Source organism: Pithys albifrons, chromosome 8, assembly GCF_047495875.1.
Source record: "Pithys albifrons albifrons isolate INPA30051 chromosome 8, PitAlb_v1, whole genome shotgun sequence".
NCBI lineage: Eukaryota > Metazoa > Chordata > Aves > Passeriformes > Thamnophilidae > Pithys > Pithys albifrons.
Window position 1 is genome coordinate 2,519,042 of NC_092465.1, and position 22,656 is coordinate 2,541,697.

The window sequence follows — 22,656 nt, forward strand, 5'->3', positions numbered from 1 at the left end:
AAATGGTTGAAAAAGACAAATCAACTCCAAATGCAGAGGAGAATTCCTTGCTCACCTGTCATAGCAGTTGATGTCATCCAGCCAGCAGCCTTGCTTGACGATCTCAATGGAGCCAGAGATGTTCTTCCAGGTGGCAAAGCAGTGCCTCCTCTTGTCCTTGTCCCCGTAGCAGGGCTCGATGCCGCTGCGGTTGGTCCGGTCCTTCTCCCAGTTGGCATTGTAGTAGATGCACTCCTGTGTTTCTGACCTGCCCAGGATGGCACCTGCCAAGGGAAGTGCCCAACAGTTAAAAGGGGGGGTCTGGGGGGTCAGGCACACCCAGGGGGCACACACAGCCCAGCAAGGAGGCAAAGAGGTGAAGTTCACAACCATTCCAAGTGCTGAACGTCAAACAAAGGTCTGCTGTTAAGTCAAAACGTGGCTTGCAGAACTTAGAGAGTTTGGGAGAAACTCAGGTAACCAACAGTAGGACAAGAGGGCACAGCTTGAGCTCTGCCAGGGCAGGTTTGGGTTGGATATCAGGAAGAAATTCTTTGCAGAGAGAGTGCTCAGGCATTGGAATGGGCTGCCCAGAGAGGGGGTGGATTCCCCATCCCTGGAGGTTTTTCAGCTGAGCTTGGCCGTGGCACTGAGTGCCATGATCTGGTAAAGGGACTGGAGTTGGCCCAAGGGTTGGACTTGATGATCTCAGAGGTCTTTTCCAACCCAACCCATTCTGTGATTCTGTGAAATCCACACGAGCATCGTTGTGGGGCAGCACAGGGCACTGCCCTGACTCCTGCCCAGCCCTGGGGCTCTGAGCAGAGCAGGGGGTGCTGCTGCCCTGCCTGGCAGTGCCCTGGAGCAGCCCTGGGACTCTGAGCATCCCAGCAGAGCAGGGGGTGCTGCTGCCTTGCCTGGCAGTGCCCTGGGAGCAGTCCTGGGGCTCAGGGGCATCCCAGCAGAGCAGGGGGTGCTGCTGCCCTGCCTGGCAGTGCCCTGGGAGCAGCTCTGGGACTCTGAGCATCCCAGCAGAGCAGGGGATGGTGCTGCCCTGCCTGGCAGTGCCCTGGAGCAGCTCTGGGACTCTGAGCATCCCAGCAGAGCAGGGGGTGCTGCTGCCCTGCCTGGCAGTGCCCTGGAGCAGCCCTGGGACTCTGAGCATCCCAGCAGAGCAGGGGGTGCTGCTGCCCTGCCTGGCAGTGCCCTGGAGCAGCCCTGGGACTCTGAGCATCCCAGCAGAGCAGGGGGTGCTGCTGCCATGCCTGGCAGTGCCCTGGAGCAGCCCAGCCACAGCCACAGCCCGAGCCTGAGGCAGCTGAGGCGACAGATTGGGCACCTTGGTTCTGTCAGTGCAATAGAGCAGAAGTCCTGGATTGCTCTCACGTGTGCCATTCCCCTCTCCTGCTGCCAAGAGGAGCACAGGCTGAGTTTTGAGGAGGACAAGCAGAGTTTTGGGAATTCAGGAACTACAGGAGAACTGGCTTTGCACAGAATCTCCTCCTTTTATAGGCAGGTTTTCTCACCCGTTATTTTTTTCTCCATTAATGCTCTGGATGCCTTCAGCACATCCAGCTGTTCCACAGGGACACTGCTGGTTCAGGGACCTCAGATCTGACAGGGCTTTCCCACCTCAACAGGCATTTGCAATAGGTCTGGCCAGACTAAACTGACACATGGACATACCAGGACAATCCTGGGTTAATCTTTCAGGATGGAAAAGCAGGAATATGATGGATGCAAGGGAAGAGGAGAAGGGGAAGCACACAGAGAAGCCCATCTGCTCCCACCCCTCCACAGGGCTGGAGCTCCCAGGACAGAGGGGCAGCTGCATTTACAGTAAAACAAATTCATTGGCCACAGCAGGTCTGGAACGAAACTCCTCTACCCAACCTGAGTGCACATGGAATTGTCAGGCCCTTGGGAAACCAGTTCCTGAATCCCAAAAGGCCAAGTGTGCTGCTGGAAGAGGCCAGGAGCAAAGCAGTGTCCCATGGATGGAAAAGCCTGAGAGCTTGGGAGGAAACACGTTGGAAAAGCAAAGGACATTCAGGCACATAACAGAGCAGGGAAGCAGAGCTACTAACATGGCATTCAGTTAGAATGGGATTGCTGGGAAAAGGTACAGGATGAAACAAGAATTGTCTATTAAGACACCTCTGTATCACACCCAGAGGGAAAAAAGGAAAATGGGAATTTCTGGGAGTTTACTGTCTGCCTTTATTTAGCAAACCTGGAGCTGTAACACAGGAATGGTTTCCTGGTACTGTAAATAAAATGCCTGAGATGTGACAAGGACAATCTCCCTCAATTCCAGAGAAGACTCCAACACAAACACACCCTCCCTTTCCCCCACATCCTACTCCCATTCCCAAGGGCTGCTCTGGCAGCAGCATCCCTTGGTGACACCATGTGAAGAGTTTCAAGCTGCACTCATGAAAACTGGTGAAAAGGCTTCAAAGATTAGTTTGATGGTACTGAGATCTTAAATATCAGCATGGGAATAAAAAAAAATCCTGTCTTGTGGAAGGCAGTCTCTATTCAGGCTGCTCTGATGGTGCTCCCAGAGGGCACCCAACACATCCCTGACTAGAAGGAGCTGGAACTAAAATATGGAGCACCAGGAACCTCTTTTCCATGCAGGAGGAGTTATCCCATCAGTGTTTCAGGGATGCACAAGCCCAAGCACTGCATTACACGTGGAATTCATTCTGTTCTGAGCCAGTATTTATATGCACAAAGACTCCTGTGACACAAAAGGACTTGCTTTGTGCTGTTCCCTGGAAAACTGACTATATAATATAAAGAATTAGAGAGTGAAGTTCAGTGTGGCAGATAACTGAGCTCAGAGTGGAAAGGTGACTGGAATCATGTTATGTTTGAGATTAATTCTGCACTGAAGCACCAGGAATGGAGCAGTTATTGGGATAAAGCAGCTGAGCAGAGAGCCTGGACACTGCCAGGTCTGAAATATCTGACTGGCAACACACTGGTCTGGAGGAACAGAAATAACAGGAAATGCAGCATAAATAGAATTAACACCTTGGAAAAAACCCTCAGGTACCTTTTGCAAGCTCTTGTCCATGTGTGTTTTTCCTATTTGTTTCCACAGTGACCTCAAACACTTTCTGGCCCCACAAAGGTATCTGAGAACAGGCTACAAATACAGATTAAAAAGGCCCAGCTTTGATGTTTCCACGAGCAGGAAGCAGGATTTTATCATTCCCTGCTTTTTCTGATAACACCCAGGGGAACGTTCCTCAGAGGAAAAATAAAGGAGCTATTTCCAACCTAATAAAGGCTCCAACAGAAAGAACTGTCCTGTCCTCCTTTTCCACGTCCCCAGACCGAGTGTGTTGATTTTGGGGCTAATATTAGTGCCATTCTCACCGTTCTCAAAGCTCACAGGTCACCCAAGGACTGCACTTCCCCTGGGCTGAGCCAGAGCACATTCATTAAATCCCAGCCCAGCAGCAATTAACTCAGGCAAGGCAAGAATGGCAGAGAAGATAAACAGGGCAGGGAAGTAACCACCCCCCTGCGCTGCTGCCACGCTCCAAAATGCAAAATTAAACTGATGTTCTAAAAGAATGGTTTGTTTTTTCCTGACTTAAATGTGTTTGGAAGCTTTAGGGGAGAGTTTTGTACAGCAATAATTGTATCATTCCCCAGGATTGCAGTGGGGGGACAGCAGGAAATCTGTATTTTTTTAGGTATCTCATCACATACTTCAAAAATATTGCAATTTTTTCGCAGTTCACGCGTTGCCAACATGGAAAAGGATGTGCCTGTCATGGGAGTTTGGAATTCTGGAGCTGAGAGGACACTTCAAAAAACAGATTTCCACAGGAAGAATCCAGAGCTGGAAAACTGGAGGATGATCCCCCTAAAGGCACTGGACTCTCAGGAGCACTAAATAAAGTGGAATGTTGTAACAGGATTTCATAGAGAATTTCCATTTTCTGCCTTCTCCTTCCGAGGATCTGATTTAAGCCTGGATTTAAGGAAGTGGGAAACCCCCAGACCTTCAGTGCCCAAGTTTTCCAGCATCATTTCAGAGCAAAGCACGTGGCAGAAAACGGAGAAAAAGGGTCAGGGTGATCTTTGGGCAGAAATTAAAGTGTCAGGAGGAGCAACATCAGCTGGTTCCTTGTGAGACAGACTGTCAATCCTCTGGGAATCTCCAGAGGCTCCAAGTTGAGTGTTATTTTTCACACTTCAAGGGAACACACCAACACTCAGGCTGGTGTTTTCAAGCTCCAAAGTGCCACTGCAGGGTGTGAGCAGCACAGAACCCTCTCAGCTGCTCTCTGGTGGTTTTTGTGGGGGGAAAAAGCTTGAAAGACCCTATAAAGGGTTTGTTTTGAAGCCCAGCCTTGAGGCTGAATTTGCCTCCTGTGTGATGGTCAAATGTCACAACAGAGAAGATATTAAAGGTGGGTAAAATCTGTCATAAGTAGGAACACAAAACTCACCAGAAAACTTGGAATTCTACAACACTCAGATGTTGGAAAAATTAGAATAGGGCCAAACAGGCACTAATGCCACAAAGAGAATTCCCACTTGGGATTATCCTGCCCTTCCCAGCACAGCTTCCCAACACAAACAATAAAAATAATTCATTTTTGACACTAAAACCAGGAGAGGAAAGAGTGAAGTGTTTCCAAGGGTGACTCTCCTGCTGGTGGTGGCAACCAGCAGAATTCCTGTCTGAGGCCTGACAGGGATTCCCAGGAATGATCTCAGACACCTGAGATTCCCAGGACACCTGGAATGCTGCAGTGCTCCAGCTCACAGGGCACGAGAAGTGCCACCCAGTGACACCCACTTGGATCAAAACAATCCTTTTCCAGGGCTGGGATTGGTGGGAATTCTTCCCTCAGCAAAGAAACACTGTAAGAAATTCCCAGCCATGGACTACGAAATGTTTAGAACTGTCTAAAATGGAAGTGGGACATTCCTGCAGCCTCCTGGAGATGGGAAATTGGAACTCAATCATCACTCAAGGAAAAAGGGTAAGAAAAGCTCCAGAGGAATTTTATCTGCTTTCCAATTATCTGGTTATAGCACAAGATGAGTAAAGGACATTTTCCCCAACTCTTCTCCATCTTCCAGAATCCTGTTGAATATGAAGAGGATCAATATTCACCACTATAAATAATGAAGTAAGGACTTCCCTTCTGATCCCCAAAAACGTGCACACAAGATTTAAGTCAGGCTCATTACAAGAAATTATTCCACCTTTTGCCTCCCAAATCAGCACAATGCAAATTTTTTCAACAGTCTGACTGCAAAGAAAACAGAACCACAACACACCAAGGCAAACAAAAACACAGTCAAGACATCTCTGAGGCAAGGATCCAACTCCACATTTGATGTTTCCTCCACATGATACCTCCAACCCCCACTCCTTTTTCTGTCTTACAGGACCTTATATAAGTGTTGAAAAGACAACAAGACCAGTGTGGTTCTGCCTTCAGCTCCGAGCTCCAACAAATCCCTCCGTGGGTGTCGTGTCCCACTCGCTGCTATTGCAAGCAAAAACACTCCCCACTTATCCTACATATGCTGATCAAGCCTCTTATTTACATCAAAATTCCTCTGCCATCGCCATACTGCACTTTTTGCTGTGGTTACAACCAGGATCCTGGGTATAAACACACTCACAAACAGTTCTCAGGGGTTTTGGTGGGTTTTTAGAAGCATCAGCTGGGTTGGTGTGGCTGAGCCCCCCCCACTGAGGGCTGAGCTGTTTGTCTGGGCTGGGGGCACAGCCCTTGCCCAGCACACCCAGACAAGCTCCAGCTGCCCCAGCCAGATGGCAAAGGCAGGTTCCAGATTTGGGTAAACACACACAGGGATTACCTTGGACCTGCAGGCAAACAGGAGAACAGCCAGGGGGCAAAACAGGAGCTGAGAAATGCCAGGCTCTCAATATTCACCTGGAAACCCTTCCCTGCCCCTCCCTCCTTCAACTCTTCCCACCTGAAGGGAAGTTCTGGCCAGGTGGGGGTTGGTCTCTTCTCCCAGGCACTCAGCAATAGGACAAGGGGGCACGATGGGCTCAAGCTCTGCCAGGGGAAATTGAAGTTGGAGATCAGAAAAAAATTCTTTGCAGAGAGAGTGCTCAGGGATTGGAATGGGCTGTCCAGAGAGGGGGTGGATTCCCCATCCCTGGAGGTATTTAAGGTGAGACTGGAAGTGGCACTGAGTGCCATGACCTGGTAAAGGGACTGGAGTTGGACCAAGGGTTGGACTTGATGATCTTGGAGGGCTTTTCCAACCCAACTGAGAAGAGAAGAGCAACGAGGCTGGAGAAGGGACTGGAGCACGAGTGCTGTGGGGAGAGGCTGAGGGAGCTGGGGGTGTTCAGCCTGGAGAAGAGGAGGCTCAGAGGTGACCTCAGCACTGTCTGGAACTGCCTGAAGGGAAGTTCTGGCCAGGTGGGGGTTGGTCTCTTCTCCCAGGCACTCAGCAATAGGACAAGGGGGCACGATGGGCTCAAGCTCTGCCAGGGGAAATTGAAGTTGGAGAGCAGAAAGAAATTCTTTGCAGAGAGAGTGCTCAGGCATTGGAATGGGCTGCCCAGAGAGGGGGTGGATTCCCCATCCCTGGAGGTGTTTAAGGTGAGACTGGAAGTGGCACTGAGTGCCATGATCTGGTAAAGGGACTGGAGTTGGCCCAAGGGTTGGACTTGATGATCTGGGAGGTCTTTTCCAACCCAATCCATTCTAGGATTCTGTGATTCTGTGGATGTGACACTGAGTGAGAAGCCACCATGTCTTGATCCAGCCCCACTGTGATCACCAGCCCAGGGCACTCCGTGCCCTGGGCTGGTGATCACAGTGGGGTTGGATCAAGGATTGGACTTGCTGATCTCTGAGGTCTTTTCCAACCCAATCCATTCCATCACTCTGTGATTCTATGGATGTGGCACTGAGTGAGAATCCACCATGCCTTGATCCAACCCTACTGTGATCACCACTGATTTAGACTTGATGATCTCCAAGGTTTAGACTTGATGATCTCCAAGGTTTAGACTTGATGATCTCCAAGGTCTTTTCCAACCCAATCCATTCTATGATTCTGTTTCTGGAGAATCACCAAGCTGAGCTTCAGGCTCGATTCCACACAGCCAATAATCCCACAGAGGGTTTGTATTTTCCTTTTCATTTCACCTCCTCATCCCAACAGGACTCTCCAAGCTCATTCTGCTCCCACATCTTGGCCAGAGCTCCACTCAGGAGTATTCCCAAAGCCCTCCCTGTGTCCACACTGGGAAATGCTCCTTCAGAAGCCCCTCAGGATGGGATCCATCACCACCAGACCCCACCAGCACCTCTTGGGGTGTGTTTTGGTCCAAGAGCAGAGTCTGCAACACGTTTTGGAGCTGCAGCTCCACCAAAAAAATCTGTGCAGCCTCGAACAGCTGAACTGGCCCAAGTGATGCTCATAATTTAAATTAATATTCTTACTTTTAACCCCCTTTATTTATCACTATTATGCCAGTTTTTATGGAGAATCAATTCTCATGCAAGTCACTGGTAAGTCAAATATTTAAGATTCAGAAGATGAAAACAACAAAGCAATTTCCTCCTGCACCTCAAATTAAACTGTTTTTCTGCTGTTCCTTCCTGATCTTTATGGAGTCCCATGAAAAAGGTCTTGCTTTACACTGATTTTTTTTTAAATATTATTACTAATTGTATCCAGAAAAGCCAGACTGGCAACTAAAGGAACAAATCCCAAAAGGAAGTACTTGATGATCTCGGAGGTCTTTTCCAACCCAATCAATTCTATGATTCCACTTCAATACCAACAGGAGGTTATTAAAGTCAGGATAAAACACATTAAAACTTAACTCTTCTTGTGTTTGTTCTCAAAGCTGCAGAAAAAATTCAAAATTGCATTTCTAAGACTCTCATCACTGTTCTGGAGTGTAACTCTGTAGCAATGGCTTTAAAAATATAAAATATTTTAAAATTAAATAAATAAATTCGCACTGATCGAACGTGAGAATCAAATCAATACAAAAGTAACCCAAGACAGTGGGTTTTATTTCTTTTACCTGCCCACAAGCACTTAAAAATAATTTATGTTTCCATCTTCAGAGTTTTTCTGAAGGAAAAAAAGAGAAAAAAGCTTTTTTTTAGGGGCTGTTTGATGTTCAGTGTGAGGGAATTAACTCCAAATAAACCCTGCAAGGGCTTCTTGGGTACAAAAAAATTATGATGATGCACGTGTGGTTTGGCCTTGAAAAAATGGCCAAAGGAATATTAATTTATCCAGGAGGGCTTCTCCAAAGAAATCCTGAAGTTGTTGTTGTTCTCCCACCACCAGAAAAATGCTCCTGAAATTCCCCACCTGAACCTCCACACTGGAAAATTTAGAGCAGGATGAAATTACCTTTTTTTCCTCCCTCATTAAAAGGAATTGCAGTTCAATTCCAGCAATCTGCAAATGATCTCCCTCAAATCAAATATTTGGAGGATTTTATGTATAATCTGCCAACAAAAAGTAATTTAGGAAAAAATACAACTAAAAAAAAAAAAAAGACCAAAATATTCTTGTTTGTGGTTATGTCAGAAAAACAACAAATTTGGTGCCAATTTGCAGCCTCTCATTTAAAAGCACAAAAACCTTTTAGAAACTCGAGGTTATTGCTGGAATTACCTCAGAGTGTGAAGACACCAAAGGCATCTTTAAAGCTCTTGATATTTAATAATTAAAATATCAGATCAGACTCTGATTTAGGAGCCCACTCAGTGAAACTGGAGGCAACAGGAGCATCTCTGGGTGTTTGTTATGGAAAATATTCCAAGCAACACTAAAACCTTCCTGCTGCTGGATTGGAGTTTTTTGGGAACACCTGAATTTGGGTACCACAAACGCTGGTTCTACATCTCAGATCTGACACAACAATCCCAAAATTTACAAGTTTGGAGCTTGCAAATCAAGGCAAAAATCACCTTGAGCTGTTCAATTTTGCTTTTTGCAGCAAAGCCTCAAACCCCAAATTGTTACAAAATGTTCTCAGGTTTTCAGTGTGAACTTTGCTGGTGTATTAATATAATTTAGCAGATTTTTCTTCAGGAAGGACTGTCAGGAAGGCCTGGATGGGATGCCAAGCACAGCAGGGTGTGGATGTAGAGCAGCAGCTCCTGCTCAGCCAGTCCCTCCCTCCATCACGTGCTGGGGGAGGATTCTCAAACAGGGAGACCTTCACTAAAATATTTTCCTTTCCTTAATTTCCCCCTGGTGCCACATCAACACAGCTCTGCAAGGATAACAGTGTCCTAATGGAAAAATGGGAGGTTTTGTTACAGAACTGAAGAGAAATAAATTATAAAAATTAAAAAAAAAACCAAACAATCACATCGTTGCCAAGGCACAACAAACCCAGAAGGGCTTTGGGATGGTATAAAAATCAGGGGAAAATCAAGTAATGGCAGAATGCAGAGCAATGCACAGCCTGATGTCTCCTAGAATGGGTTTATAAGGGGGTTGTAACCACTCAATATTATCTAATTTGTTGGCTGGTTCCTTCTCCACCCATTCTGTCCATGGAGCCACATTCCCACCCCTGGATTGGAGACACCCCCGTGGGCTGGAAGCTCAAACCTTTCACAAACAGCTGTAGCCAAGAGACTCAATAAAATGCTCAGTGGCAGCAAAAACACAAATTGAAACAGCAAATTAGCCTTTAATATTTCATGGGAATACCCAGAATGTTTTACTGACCTACCAGCAAGTGGTTTCTGTATGAAAAGTTTGGCCTTCACTTCAGACTTGCTCAGAAAACACACCAAGTTCTCAAATCAGCTTTGAACAATCAACTGATAAATAAGGAAATAAATATTTTGGATTTTGCAAGAATCCCTCTGGTTGTGTTTGGTGGACACAAATGTTGATCCCCCAGAGCCAAGCAGGGACTGAACACCACCAGGAAAGTTGGGAAGCTCAGACATTCCAGCTGCTCTGCCCTCCCAGACACTGCTTAAATGGCACCAGCCCCGAGAAATTGTGCTTTGTTTGGATACTGCGCCGTGACTGACCCTTTTCCAGAGCCTGGAGCAACTCGGCTCCATCACCTGAGTTGGGAGGGTGGGAATGGGGAGACAACTCCTGGTGCAGCAGGATGGGAGACAGTGGGAATGGGGAGACAACTCCTGGTGCAGCAGGATGGGTGAGGGTGGGAATGGGGAGACAACTCCTGGTGCAGCAGGATGGGAGAGGGTGGGAATGGGGAGACAATTCCCGACAGAGCAGGATGGGAGAAGGTGGGAATGAGGAGACAATTCCTGATGGAGCAGGATGGGAGAGAGTGGGAATGAGGAGACAATTCCTGGTGCAGCAGGATGGGAGAGGGTGGGAATGGGGAGACAACTCCTGGTGCAGGATGGGAGAGAGTGGGAATGGGGAGACAACTCCTGATGGAGCAGAATGGGAGAGGGTGGGAATGGGAAGACAGCAGGGTGGGAGAGGGTGGGAATTGGGGACATAACTCCTGAGGAGTAGGATGGGAGAGGATGGGAATGGGGAGGCAACTCCTGGTGTAGCAGGATGGGAGAGGGTGGGAATGGGGAGACAACTCCTGATGGAGCACGATGGGAGAGGGTGGGAATGGGAACACAACTCCTGATGGAGCAGGATGGAAGAGGGTGATGGGAATGGGGGAGACAACTCCTGGTGCATCAGGATGGGAGAGGGTGGGAATGGGGAGACAATTCCTGATGCAGCAGGATGGGGGAGGGTGGGAATGGGGACACAATTCCTGCTGGATGGGAGGGCTGTGCAGACCTGGCAAACCCAAGTGCAGCACCAGGATCAAAGCACCCACCACCCTCCCTCAGATCCGGGTCCAGCAGGAGGGGCGGAAGCCACCTGGTGTTCCCTCCCTCCCTCCCTCTGCAGCCAACCAGGGCTGGCACAAGGCTGGCACAAGGCTGGCACAAGGCTGGCACAAGGCTGGCTGTGCCTGACACTGTTTTAAGGCTTTCAAGAGACAAACCATCCACTTTTGGTCCCCGCTGCAGCACCCGGAGGTGACACCGAGTCTCCTTCCACACGAACACAGATACAAAGAAACGCTGCAGATGCTCCTGGCACTGGAGGAGGGAGGATGATAAATGTAACAGAACCAGTTTTAATCAAGATCAAAGCTGCAGGAGAATGCAGACAGACAGTCTAGACTGCTTTACTTTGAGAGCCTAAGCATATAAAGCAACATCTGCAAAGAACATTAATCACATTTAGCCCACAATCTTATCACCTCCTAAGCAAGCAGAAACAACTTTTACTTAAAAATCATATGCTTATGCATGGCAAGGATTTGGAATTCTCTCTCCATCAGATATTTATCACTGATCACAAAGCTGTGCTGTGCCCTTTGAAACAAACTCGTGTCGTTTTAAATCCACTTGTAGAGCTCCCAGGACAAAGGAGGTGGGGACAGGATGGGATAAAGGATTGAAAGGAGGAGCAGCAACAACGACCTGGCACTGCTGGGATAAGGTGGGAATTCCCTGAACACCGAATTCAGTTCTGATCTTTTTTCTGCATTTCAGACAGTAACTCAGCAGCAGTAAAGGGTATTTTCAGGCAGCAATAAAAGGTATTTCCCAAACAGTTTTCTTGAGCTTTGGGAGACTTAAGAATACAAATAATCAGCTTCTTTTCCATCTCCTTTCTGTAAGAAAAATTACCTTGCTTCTACATTTTAAAGGGGAATTAAAAATTGGAGAGATGGTGATGCAGAATGTTTATGTGATTTAATACATATCCTTTGATAGAAAAATAATCCATTCCTTATTTATCTTTCTTTTGCTTCTATTCTGGTCCATTCTCCCTTGCATATTCACTAGGAATCACTTAATTTATTTTAATTAAGGTGCCCTGCATTGATTTTCCCTCCTGATAAAGTTTTCATGCAATTCACCCTCCAAGAAGGGCCTGGGAGAGGCACATCCACAAAAAAAAACCCCAAAAAAACCCAACCAACCAACCAACCAACCAAAGAAACCCACCAAAAAAACCCACCAAAAAACCAAAAAAAATCCAAAAACCCCAAAACAACAAGCCCAATTTTGCTTCTATTCTGGTCCAATCTCCCTTGCATACTCACTAGCAATCACTTAATTTATTTTAATTAAGGTGCCCTGCATTGATTTTCCCTCCTGATAAGGTTTTCATGCAATTCACCCTCCAAGAAGGGCCTGGGAGAGGCACATCCACAAAAAAACCCCAAAACAAAACAACCAACCAACCAACCAAACAAAAAAAACTACCAAAAAAACCCCCAAAAAAATCCAAAAACCCCAAACCAACAAAGCCAATTTTGCTTCTATTCTGGTCCATTCTCCCTTGCATACTCACTAGCAATCACTTAATTTATTTTAATAAAAGTGCCCTGCGTTGAAGATTTCCCTCCTGATAAGGTTTTCATGCAATTCACCCTCCAAGAAGGGCCTGGGAGAGGCACATCCACAAAAAAACCCCCAAAACAAAACAACCAAACAACCAACCAAACAAAAAAACCCACCAAAAAAAACCCCAAAAAAATCCAAAAACCCCAAAACAACAAAGCCAATTTTGCTTCTATTCTGGTCCATTCTCCCTTGCATACTCACTAGCAATCACTTAATTTATTTTAATAAAGGTGCCCTGCATTGAAGATTTCCCTCCTGATAAGGTTTTCATGCAATTCACCCTCCAAGAAGAGCCTGGGAGAGGCACATCCACAAAAAAAACCAAAAAAAACCCAATCAACCAACCAAAGAAACCCACCAAAAAACCAAAAAAAAATCCAAAAACCCCAAACCAACAAGCCCAATTTTGCTTCTATTCTGGTCCATTCTCCCTTGCATACTCACTAGCAATCACTTAATTTATTTTAATTAAGGTGCCCTGCATTGAAGATTTCCCTCCTCATAAAGTTTTCATGCAATTCACCCTCCAAGAAGAGCCCGGGAGAGGCACATCCACAAAAAAGGAAACCAAAACAACAACAAAAAAATAACAAAAACAAACAAACAAAAAAAACCCAAAAACAAACAAAACAAATAAAAAACCCAACAAAAAAACCCCAACAAAAACAAAACAAAAAAAACCCACAAAAAACCAAAAAAACCCCAAACCAACCAAATTAAAAAAAAAAAAAACAACAAAAACCCTCACAAAACACCAAAAAAACCCACCAAAAACCCAAACCCAAACCCATCCTGTCTTACAACCCCAAAGCACCAGCTGGGAAAATGCACAACAGCACAACCCCAGAGGGGCAGGGAACTGATCCTGGTGATTTCTGCCCCAGCCCCACATCCCACGGGAATCTCCTGGAATGCTGCAGCAAAGCCCAGACTGGGGAGTCTCATCCACAACCTGAGTGCTGAATTCCCCAGCTCTCAAGGACACCCCTGTGTGTCCCTCTCCCTGCATCAGGACTCTGCAAACACTGATTTTTAATAGTCCTGCTAATCCCTCCAGGCAGAAATTCCCCCTCTCTGCAGGCTCTGAATGGACTGAGATTTCTCAGCCTCTCGGGAACACAAGATTTGCAGACAAAAAAAAAAGATTATTCTTGGAAACCTTTTTTTTTTCCTGAGCCCTTCCCAGTTTGGCAGCTTGGCTTTTAAAATTCAAACCTTCAGCAGGGATGTTTTGCAGCAGCAACCCCAGCACTGCCCCAGGAACATCATCCCCCACCAAAAATTCAGTGTTTCAGTGAAGTGAACAAGGCCAAGCACCTGTTTTGTTCTCCCTGCACAGGCAGCAGCACATCCTGGAGCTCTGCAGTATTCCTGGAGTGCTGGAGTTCATCTGCCTGAGCTATTTTAAGGATTTCCTATCTTTAGTCCTACTGACAACACTGGGTTTTTTTTCATTATTTTTTTCATGTAACTTTAACCTCCCACAAAAAGCAGCTTAACAAAGGGAGGCTCTGCACACCTTTTGAGACTCCTACACCTGTGGAAATCAGAGAAATACCCTCAGATATTACAGTTTAAGTTCATTTCTTGGTGTTATTTTGTCATTTCACTGGGCTCCCCATTGTGCCACTCCAAGACAAGCTGTTTTCTGGCCAATGGTTTGATTTTCTTACCTGATCTATTCCACCACAATATTTTATGTTAAAAAAGACAAAATTATTTACAAGTATTTAGGTGAGCAGGAAAATTTTAAAGTGCTGTCAGATCATGGCTATTTATCTTCAAAACCATAGGACAGGTTTGGGCAGCAAAGGTTTAATTTTCATCAGGTAAATTCAACAGAATAACTAGAACTAGACAGAATCCTTTTGGTTTGTACCTAGCAAATAAAATTGAGTTTCTGTCCTAACTGCAGCCATATAAATTTCAGTTTTTATTGTCACTTCTCATGGAATTAACCACGTGGCCTACAAGAAATGAGGCTGTGGCTGCACAGTCAGTTCTGACAGTTCCCAGTGACCTTCCAGTGGAAAACAAATCCCAAGGCCAGGGATGAATCAGGGATGGACGTGACAGAGGAGAACAACACCACAAACCAAAAGCCTTCAGGTGGAAGCACTGCACTTGCTGCTGCCACTTCATTTGCCTTCTAAATTTAGATCACAATTAAGAAAATGACATCCAGTGCTCTGAAATCCAGAAGGCACTTCAGGATGTGATTGTGACCTTCTTATTCAAGAACACCTTTCCAGCCTGAACGTGGATGCCATTACTGCATCAAAAACCGTCCTGACACTTCCACAAAGGAACAGCCCTAAGTTTGATGACTCAAACTCCAAGTTCCATGGCAATAAAATGATGTTCCCCAAACATGTTTTCCATAAGTGCTCACCCTGCCCAGTGCTGAGAATCCCTCCTGATTCTCAGTGGGAGGACAAAGATGACCATGAATATATTCCACTAGTAATTCTCCAGACAGCTCCAAAACACTCCAAAAAATCACCAAATATCACTGGCAGGAGGGGAGGAAAAGGACAATTTTTCAGCTAAGCTGCACAGAAGATTACAGAAGAGAAACTGAAGTTACAGTTCTGCCTATTAATGCCAATCTCTGCTAAGCACAAAGTGACTGAACTTCCCATTCTGTCCCTTAAGCCAGGGCAGGAGGGATGTGGTTGGACACAACGGTGCAGCATTCCTGAGGAACAGCATTCCACACCCTGCACAGGCAGGAAGAGGCCAAGGATCTCTTCATGGACTGTACCAGGGGCTGGTAATAATTATGCAGAGTTCAGGATTTCACAGCATTCTGGAAAATCAGAGTAACCTGCACTACCCTGTGCCAACAAAGGCTTTGAGAAAGCAGCTCCTCACTGAGTTCTGTGCCAGCTCATGGTGTAAGAGATGAACAAACCTCCCAACCATCAGTTTTCTGGGTGAGGAAACCAGAAATCCAGGATTTTAACCCAAAAGTTATCAATGCCTAACTCTCAATACCAGGGAAAAGAAATCACAGAATCATGGAATGGATTGGGTTGAAAAAGACCTCCGAGATCATCAAGTCCAACCCTTGGGCCAGCTCCAGTCCCTTTACCAGATCATGGCACTCAGTGCCACGGCCAAGCTCAGCTGAAAAACCTCCAGGGATGGGGAATCCACCCCCTCTCTGGGCAGCCCATTCCAATCCCTGAGCACTCTCTCTGCAAAGAATTTCTTTCTGCTCTCCAACTTCAATTTCCCCTGGCAGAGCTTGAGCCCATTGTGCCCCCTTGTCCTATTGCTGAGTGCCTGGGAGAAATGTGTACCTGAGCACAGGAGTAGAAATCACACACCAACTAGTTTGCTTTTTATCACTGCTGATAAAGAAGCAGCAGAAGCAGAAGGACTCAAGGCATCAAAGCAACTGGAAGGAAGACAGGATAGTCACTTTGGATCAGCTCCTATCTGTGCCTTCCCCTGTACTCTGTGTTGGGGAGGCCACACCTTGAGTGTTGTGTTCAGTTCTGGGCCCCTCAGTTGAGGAAAGAGCTTGAGGGGCTGGAGCGGGGCCAGAGAAGAGCAACGAGGCTGGAGAAGGGACTGGAGCACAAGTGCTGTGGGGAGAGGCTGAGGGAGCTGGGGGTGTTCAGCCTGGAGAAGAGGAGGCTCAGAGGTGACCTCAGCACTGTCTGGAACTGCCTGAAGGGAAGTTCTGGCCAGGTGGGGGTTGGTCTCTTCTCCCAGGCACTCAGCAATAGGACAAGGGGGCACGATGGGCTCAAGCTCTGCCAGGGGAAACTGAAGTTGGAGATGAGAAAGAAATTCTTTGCAGAGAGAGTGCTCAGGGATTGGAATGGGCTGCCCAGAGAGGGGGTGGATTCCCCATCCCTGGAGGTTTTTCAGCTGAGCTTGGCCGTGGCACTGAGTGCCATGATCTGGTAAAGGGACTGGAGTTGGCCCAAGGGTTGGACTTGATGATCTTGGAGGTCTTTTCCAGCCCAATCCATTCTGTGATTCTGTGATTCTATGGATGTGGCACTGAGTGAGAATCCACCATGTCTTGATCCAACCCCACTGTGATCACCAGCCCAGGGCACTTAGTGCCCTGGGCTGGTGATCACAGTGGGATTGGATCAAGGGTTGGACTTGCTGATCTCGGAGGTCTTTTCCAACCCAATCCATTCTGTGATTCTATGGTTCTGTTCCTGCACTGCCACTGTGCCTAAAGTCACCAGGAGGAGCCAGCCAAGCCAGCACGTCACACGGAATCATCACACGGAATCTGCTGACACAGATGCCACAGGGTGGGAGGAGAAGTCAGACATTAACCCTGCCTGGGACCATGAGACGGACTCAGAGGGGCAGATTCACCACCCAGCACTTGTGGGAACCCAGCACAGACCTTCCTGCCCAGAGTTGCCTCATCCAACCCCTCCACACCCCACAGAGCCCTTAGGGGGCTCTGAGACAGAACCCCAACCCCACCATGGGCTGCAATTGAAACCCCAGGGGCAAGCAGGGCACGGTGGACTTTGCCCAGCACAGCCCGTGCTGAGCCAGCTGCCTGCCCAGTGCCACACACACAGCTGGTGTGGAACCCGCCCCAGGGAGGCAGGAACCTCTCCCTGCAGCAGGAATCTCACACACAGTCCAGGGAAAGGCCACCTGGAATGCTGCCCCCCCAACAACACACAGAATTCCTCAGCACAAGGGCTGAGCCTCCCACTGTTGTCCTGTTTGGAAGAGGAAACAAATGTGCTCAAAGACATTTTGATCTGCTGGTTGTGAAGCACTCTGGTATTAAGCTGCCAGCTCAGCATAAACACAGAAGGTTGGCCTAATTTTCATCCAAAATACCCTTTTTGAGGAGAATGTTTCAAAGGCATCAGGCAACAGGAACTGTAGGTTGAACTGGAGGCTTTTGGCAGGAGCATTCAGGAAATCGGGAATTATTTGAGCTGGAAGTTCCATCCAGAGCAAGTTTAATCACCTCTGAACAAACTATCCCCCTTGAATTTGTCCATCTGCGAGATGATTTTTTATTTCCTCATGTTCTGAAACAGTGAGTTCCACAGTTTAATTACCTATCATTAGTAAATGTACTTTTTCTGCTTAAAGTACCTTCATCAATCATTGCAGAGGGTTTGATGTGAAGCAGCTGGCCAGGCTGAGCAGGAAGAGAAGACAAGTTATCAAGGTATTCAGCCCCCAAACCATCTCTAAATACATTTCTGTGGTTATCAGACCGAGGTAGGACGTTGGAGTGGATTGGGATGGAGAAATTACAGGCACTCAGCAGTATCTGGGGTTATTCACTTCAAATTCCCAACCTGATTTAAAAGATGCTCAGAAGTCAAACCCTCCAAGTCTCATGCTTGGAATTCTTCGGACACAGAACAGAAAAAGAACTCAGCAGATTTCAAGCTGTTTACTTTTAGTTATATATGAGCTCATATGGGACTTCTATGCCGAGTTATTGGGAGGAGAAAAAAATCAACATCCAAAACAATGGATTTCTTTACCAGGAAAATAAGATTTTGGGCATTAAGGTAATGGACAGAATGATGGTGCATTTCTAGGCCTTTGTTTTCTCTAAGCCAGTCACTGATCTCCATGTTCTTTCTCAGGAGAACTTCCAAAGTTCTACTTGGAGCATCTTACCCAGAAAGCACAAAGAGCAGTTTAAGGGCTGCTCCTGCTCTTTGGTGGGAAGCTCTTGTGCTCCCACACCAACAGGAGTTCCTCCTGTCACAGCTCAGGAAGCCACTCCAATAAATTCTCCTGCCAGTCCAGGCCACCATAGCTCCACAAGAGCAGCACAAAATTGATGGGAGAATTCTCCTGCCTTGCCTGTTCCAGGTGTTTTTCCTGCAGTACTCAGTGAGTATTTAAATGTGAACACAAAAAGCTGCATGGCTGAAATCCACAGGAGAACAGCCCTTAAAAATGAGGATTCAAATTGTCTGCTTTTTATGTTGTGGTTTGTTTTGGGGGGATTTCTGTTTGTTTTGGAGATGGTTTTGTTGGGTTTTTTTCCCCAGGACACTGATTACCTCCAGACACTCCACACACCAACTTCTTTGGTAAATCAGTGGCCAAACAGTGACTCAACCTGAGGAGTGGTTTGTACCACCCTACCAGAACAGCAGGATTGGAGTTATGGAGACCACACAAGGAATCCCAGGCTGTTCTGAGCCACCTTCCTCATAATAAAACCTTCCCTGGAAACCAGGAGCCTGTTCCCTGCCCTGCCCCAGCAGCAACGCCGGGCACTCAAGGTGCCTGGAACATTCCAGCTGCCTTAGTGTGCCCTCCCAGTGTTTATTTAAGCAGAGTGTTATTTACACAGAGATCCCAAGATTGGCAATGCCCTGAACTGTGGGATCCCTGTGCAGGCAGAGCAGCAATTCAGGCCTGGCAGTGCCCTGGGCACCTCAGGAGGGAACACGGAGCTCACACAGAGCTCCTGCCCACAGAACTCAGTTTGAGACTCGGAGCCTCCATCCAGCCCATCCTTCCCATCCTTCAGGGCATCCACCCAAATCACCAAGGAGGTTTTTAAGGACTCCTAGAGAAGAGATCTCTCCCCAGGACAAGGCAGCTACTGGGAATTCCATATAAAAGCTTTTTGTGTGGAGGCTCAGCAGCTCCCAAGGGTGGGCCCAGACTCCAAGGACCTTGTCAGCCCCAGAGCAGTTCGATTCCCAGGGGCTGAACATCATCTGACCAGGGAATTCCAGCCACTCACTTCCATCTGCCTCAGGCTCCCTCTGGCAGCCACATCAATCCCACCAGGGCTCTTCCTGCTCTTTTTTCCCAAGTGCCAGGCTGGCTGGGGACTAGCTGAGCAAAAAGAAGTAATGCACTTTCTGGATAATAATTATTTGGATTTGCTTGGAAAGGGATGGGAAGAGCATGAGACCAAACTTAGCTCTTTGCTTCCACTGCCATTATCTCATCTTGCCTCCAGAACTTTCCAGACTTCTCCATAAGACACTCTAGTTCCTGAAACTCCAAAAGACTCCTCCAGCAACCCTTTTTGGGGACTGGCAGGTGGGGTGGAGGTTTTGTTGGGCTGAATATAAAGGTAAATAAGAAAGGAACATTATGCTCCCAGGATGTGGATCCCAGGAATAAACAGCCTTGCTAGAAGGAAGGTGGGAAGAAAGGAAAATCAATGCACATTTAGGCCTCTGCTTTGCAGTGCTGCCTGTTCTCTGCCTGGATCAGAATTTTGCCAGAGGTTTTGCATAAAGTTTTCTGCCAACCTGCTCAGAGCAGGTCTCCAGGAAAACTTGCAGTTAAAATTTGAGTAACATAAATTAGATGCTGCTAAGATTACGTCGCAAACAGTCTTTCCAAAATGCTTTCCAAAACTTGGGATGTAACTGGATTTTACAGCCTGTTGTATCAGCCTTTCTGTGATTGTGTCTGTGAATCTCCTTTTTAATTCCCACCTCACTGACACCAGAGAACCTGGGAGAGAAATGTGAATTTTATCACCTATTCCTTTGAGTCACAGAATGGTTTGGGTTGGGAAGGACCTCAAAGCCCATCCAGTGCCACCCCCTGCCATGGGCAGGGACACTTCCCACTATCCCAGGTCACTCCAAGCCATTCCAACCTGGCCTTGGACACTCCCAGGGATGGGGCAGCCCCAACTCTAGGCAACAACATGAATATATTTAAAAAGCAAGGGAAGAAAACAAAATCCTGTGAGAAAAGGCACACACTGAAAACCTCAGAAAAAAGTGAAAAAGGCAAACAAGTTCCTTTTAGAGATACAGGTTATTAAAAAAAGATGATTAACTGTCGTTTCCCTGTTCTTACCCAACACATGCAGAGAACAGCTCCACTCACCAACACTGTGTCCTTTTCCATTGATAATTCCCTTCCCAGGACAATCCCTGCAGACTCACTGCCATCCTCACTGCACCCACCTCTTTGAACCCAACTCCTCCCTCACTTCATCCACTCAGCAACAGGACAAGGGGGCACGATGGGCTCAAGCTCTACCAGGGGAAATTGAAGTTGGAGAGCAGAAAAAAATTCTTTGCAGAGAGAGTGCTCAGGCATTGGAATGGGCTGCCCAGAGAGGGGGTGGATTCCCCATCCCTGGAGGTTTTTCAGCTGAGCTTGGCCGTGGCACTGAGTGCCATGATCTGGTAAAGGGACTGGAGTTGGCCCAAGGGTTGGACTTGATGATCTTGGAGGTCTTTTCCAACCCAATCCATTTCATGATTCTGTGATTCTATGGATGTGGCACTGAGTGAGAATCCACCATGTCTTGATCCAACCCCACTGTGATCACCAGCCCAGGGCACTCAGTGCCAGAGTGATCACAGTGGGGTTGGATCAAGGGTTGGACTTGATGATCTCGGAGGTCTCTTCCAACCCAACTGAGAAGAGCAACGAGGCTGGAGAAGGGACTGGAGCACAAGTGCTGTGGGGAGAGGCTGAGGGAGCTGGGGGTGTTCAGCCTGGAGAAGAGGAGGCTCAGAGGTGACCTCAGCACTGTCTGGAACTGCCTGAAGGGAAGTTCTGGCCAGCTGGGGGTTGGTCTCTTCTCCCAGGCACTCAGCAATAGGACAAGGGGGCACGATGGGCTCAAGCTCTGCCAGGGGAAATTGAAGTTGGAGAGCAGAAAGAAATTCTTTGCAGAGAGAGTGCTCAGGGATTGGAATGGGCTGCCCAGAGAGGGGGTGGATTCCCCATCCCTGGAGGTTTTTCAGCTGAGCTTGGCCATGGCACTGAGTGCCATGATCTGGTAAAGGGACTGGAGTTGGCCCAAGGGTTGGACTTGATGATCTTGGAGGTCTTTTCCAACCTAATCCATTCCATGATTCTGTGGATGTGGCACTGAGTGAGAATCCACCACGTCTTGATCCAACCCTACTCTGTGCCCTGGGCTGGTGATCACAGTGGGGTTGGATCAAGGGTTGGACGTGCTGATCTCTGAGGTCTTTTCCAACCCAATCCATTCTACGATTCTATGATCCTGCAGAGAGCCCCTTCCTGTTTTCCCAAGGCCCTTCTGCTGCTCTGGCAAGTGGAACTAGCCCAGCCCAAAGTCAGGCAGCACGAGACTGACCCAGAGTGAAGTGTGTCGTCATCCCCAAGTGGGGATGTGGCTGAGGAAGAGGACACAGAAAAGGGAACTCTCAGTCTCCCTGTTCTCTGGCCACTTTTTCTTACACACCCTACAACTGAAACCACCCTCTGGACAAGCAGGAGGCAATTAAGTGGATTTCTGAAGCTGCCTGAACACTTAAAAACCACACTGTGGGCTCAGTTCTGGAACATTTTCCCTACAGAACCTTCTGCTTCCAAGTGACTTTTGCTGCTGGAATATCCGAAGAATCAAACCCGCCACGTGCTTGTTCGTTATCCCCAAGGATTCTGCAGGTTACTGGGAATGTTCCAAGAGCTCCCAGCAAAGTCCAGGAGCTGCTGCAGGGGGAATGTGCCAGTCCCTGCTGGAATAATGGCTTTCTCCAACATGCACTGAGGCTGCAAATGAGCTTCCCTTGGGAAAATGTTGTACTGGAGAGAAGGAATGCAGTGGGGAGGAGAGCTCAGACGGCGCAGGGAGAGCTCGGACGGCGCAGGGAGAGCTCGGACGGCGCAGGGAGAGCTCAGATGAAGGAGGAGAGCTCAGATGAAGGAGGAGAGCTCAGACGGTGGAGGAGAGTTCAGACGGTGAAGGAGGAGAGCTCAGACGGTGAAGGAGGAGAGCTCAGACGGTGAAGGAGGAGAGCTCAGACGGTGAAGGAGGAGAGCTCAGACGGTGAAGGAGGAGAGCTCAGACGGTGAAGGAGGAGAGCTCAGACGGTGAAGGAGGAAAGCTCAGACGGCGCAGGGAGAGCTCAGACGGCGCAGGGAGAGCTCAGACGGCGCAGGGAGAGCTCAGACGGCGCAGGGAGAGCTCAGACGGCGCAGGGAGAGCTCAGACGGCGCAGGGAGAGCTCAGACGGCGCAGGGAGAGCTCAGACGGCGCAGGGAGAGCTCAGACGGCGGAGGAGAGCTCAGACGGCGGAGGAGGAGCTCAGACGGCGGAGGAGGAGCTCAGACGGTGGAGGAGGAGCTCAGACGGTGGAGGAGGAGCTCAGACGGTGGAGGAGAGCTCAGACGGTGGAGGAGAGCTCAGATGAAGGAGGAGAGCTCAGATGAAGGAGGAGAGCTCAGACGGTGGAGGAGAGCTCAGACGGTGGAGGAGAGCTCAGACGGTGGAGGAGAGCTCAGACGGTGGAGGAGAGCTCAGACGGTGGAG

General features: G+C 47.9%; 1 protein-coding gene across 2 annotated transcripts in view; it reads right to left on the reverse strand.

Annotated features, from left to right (window-relative positions):
* Nucleotides 1–22,656, reverse strand: part of ACVR2A (activin A receptor type 2A) — a 60,659-nt gene that overhangs the window by 22,624 nt on the left and 15,379 nt on the right. For both annotated transcript variants that reach the window (XM_071561919.1, XM_071561916.1), the window contains exon 2: nt 56–263. In XM_071561919.1, coding sequence (XP_071418020.1) covers nt 56–263 — 208 coding nt within the window. The remainder of the gene's footprint in view (nt 1–55; nt 264–22,656) is intronic.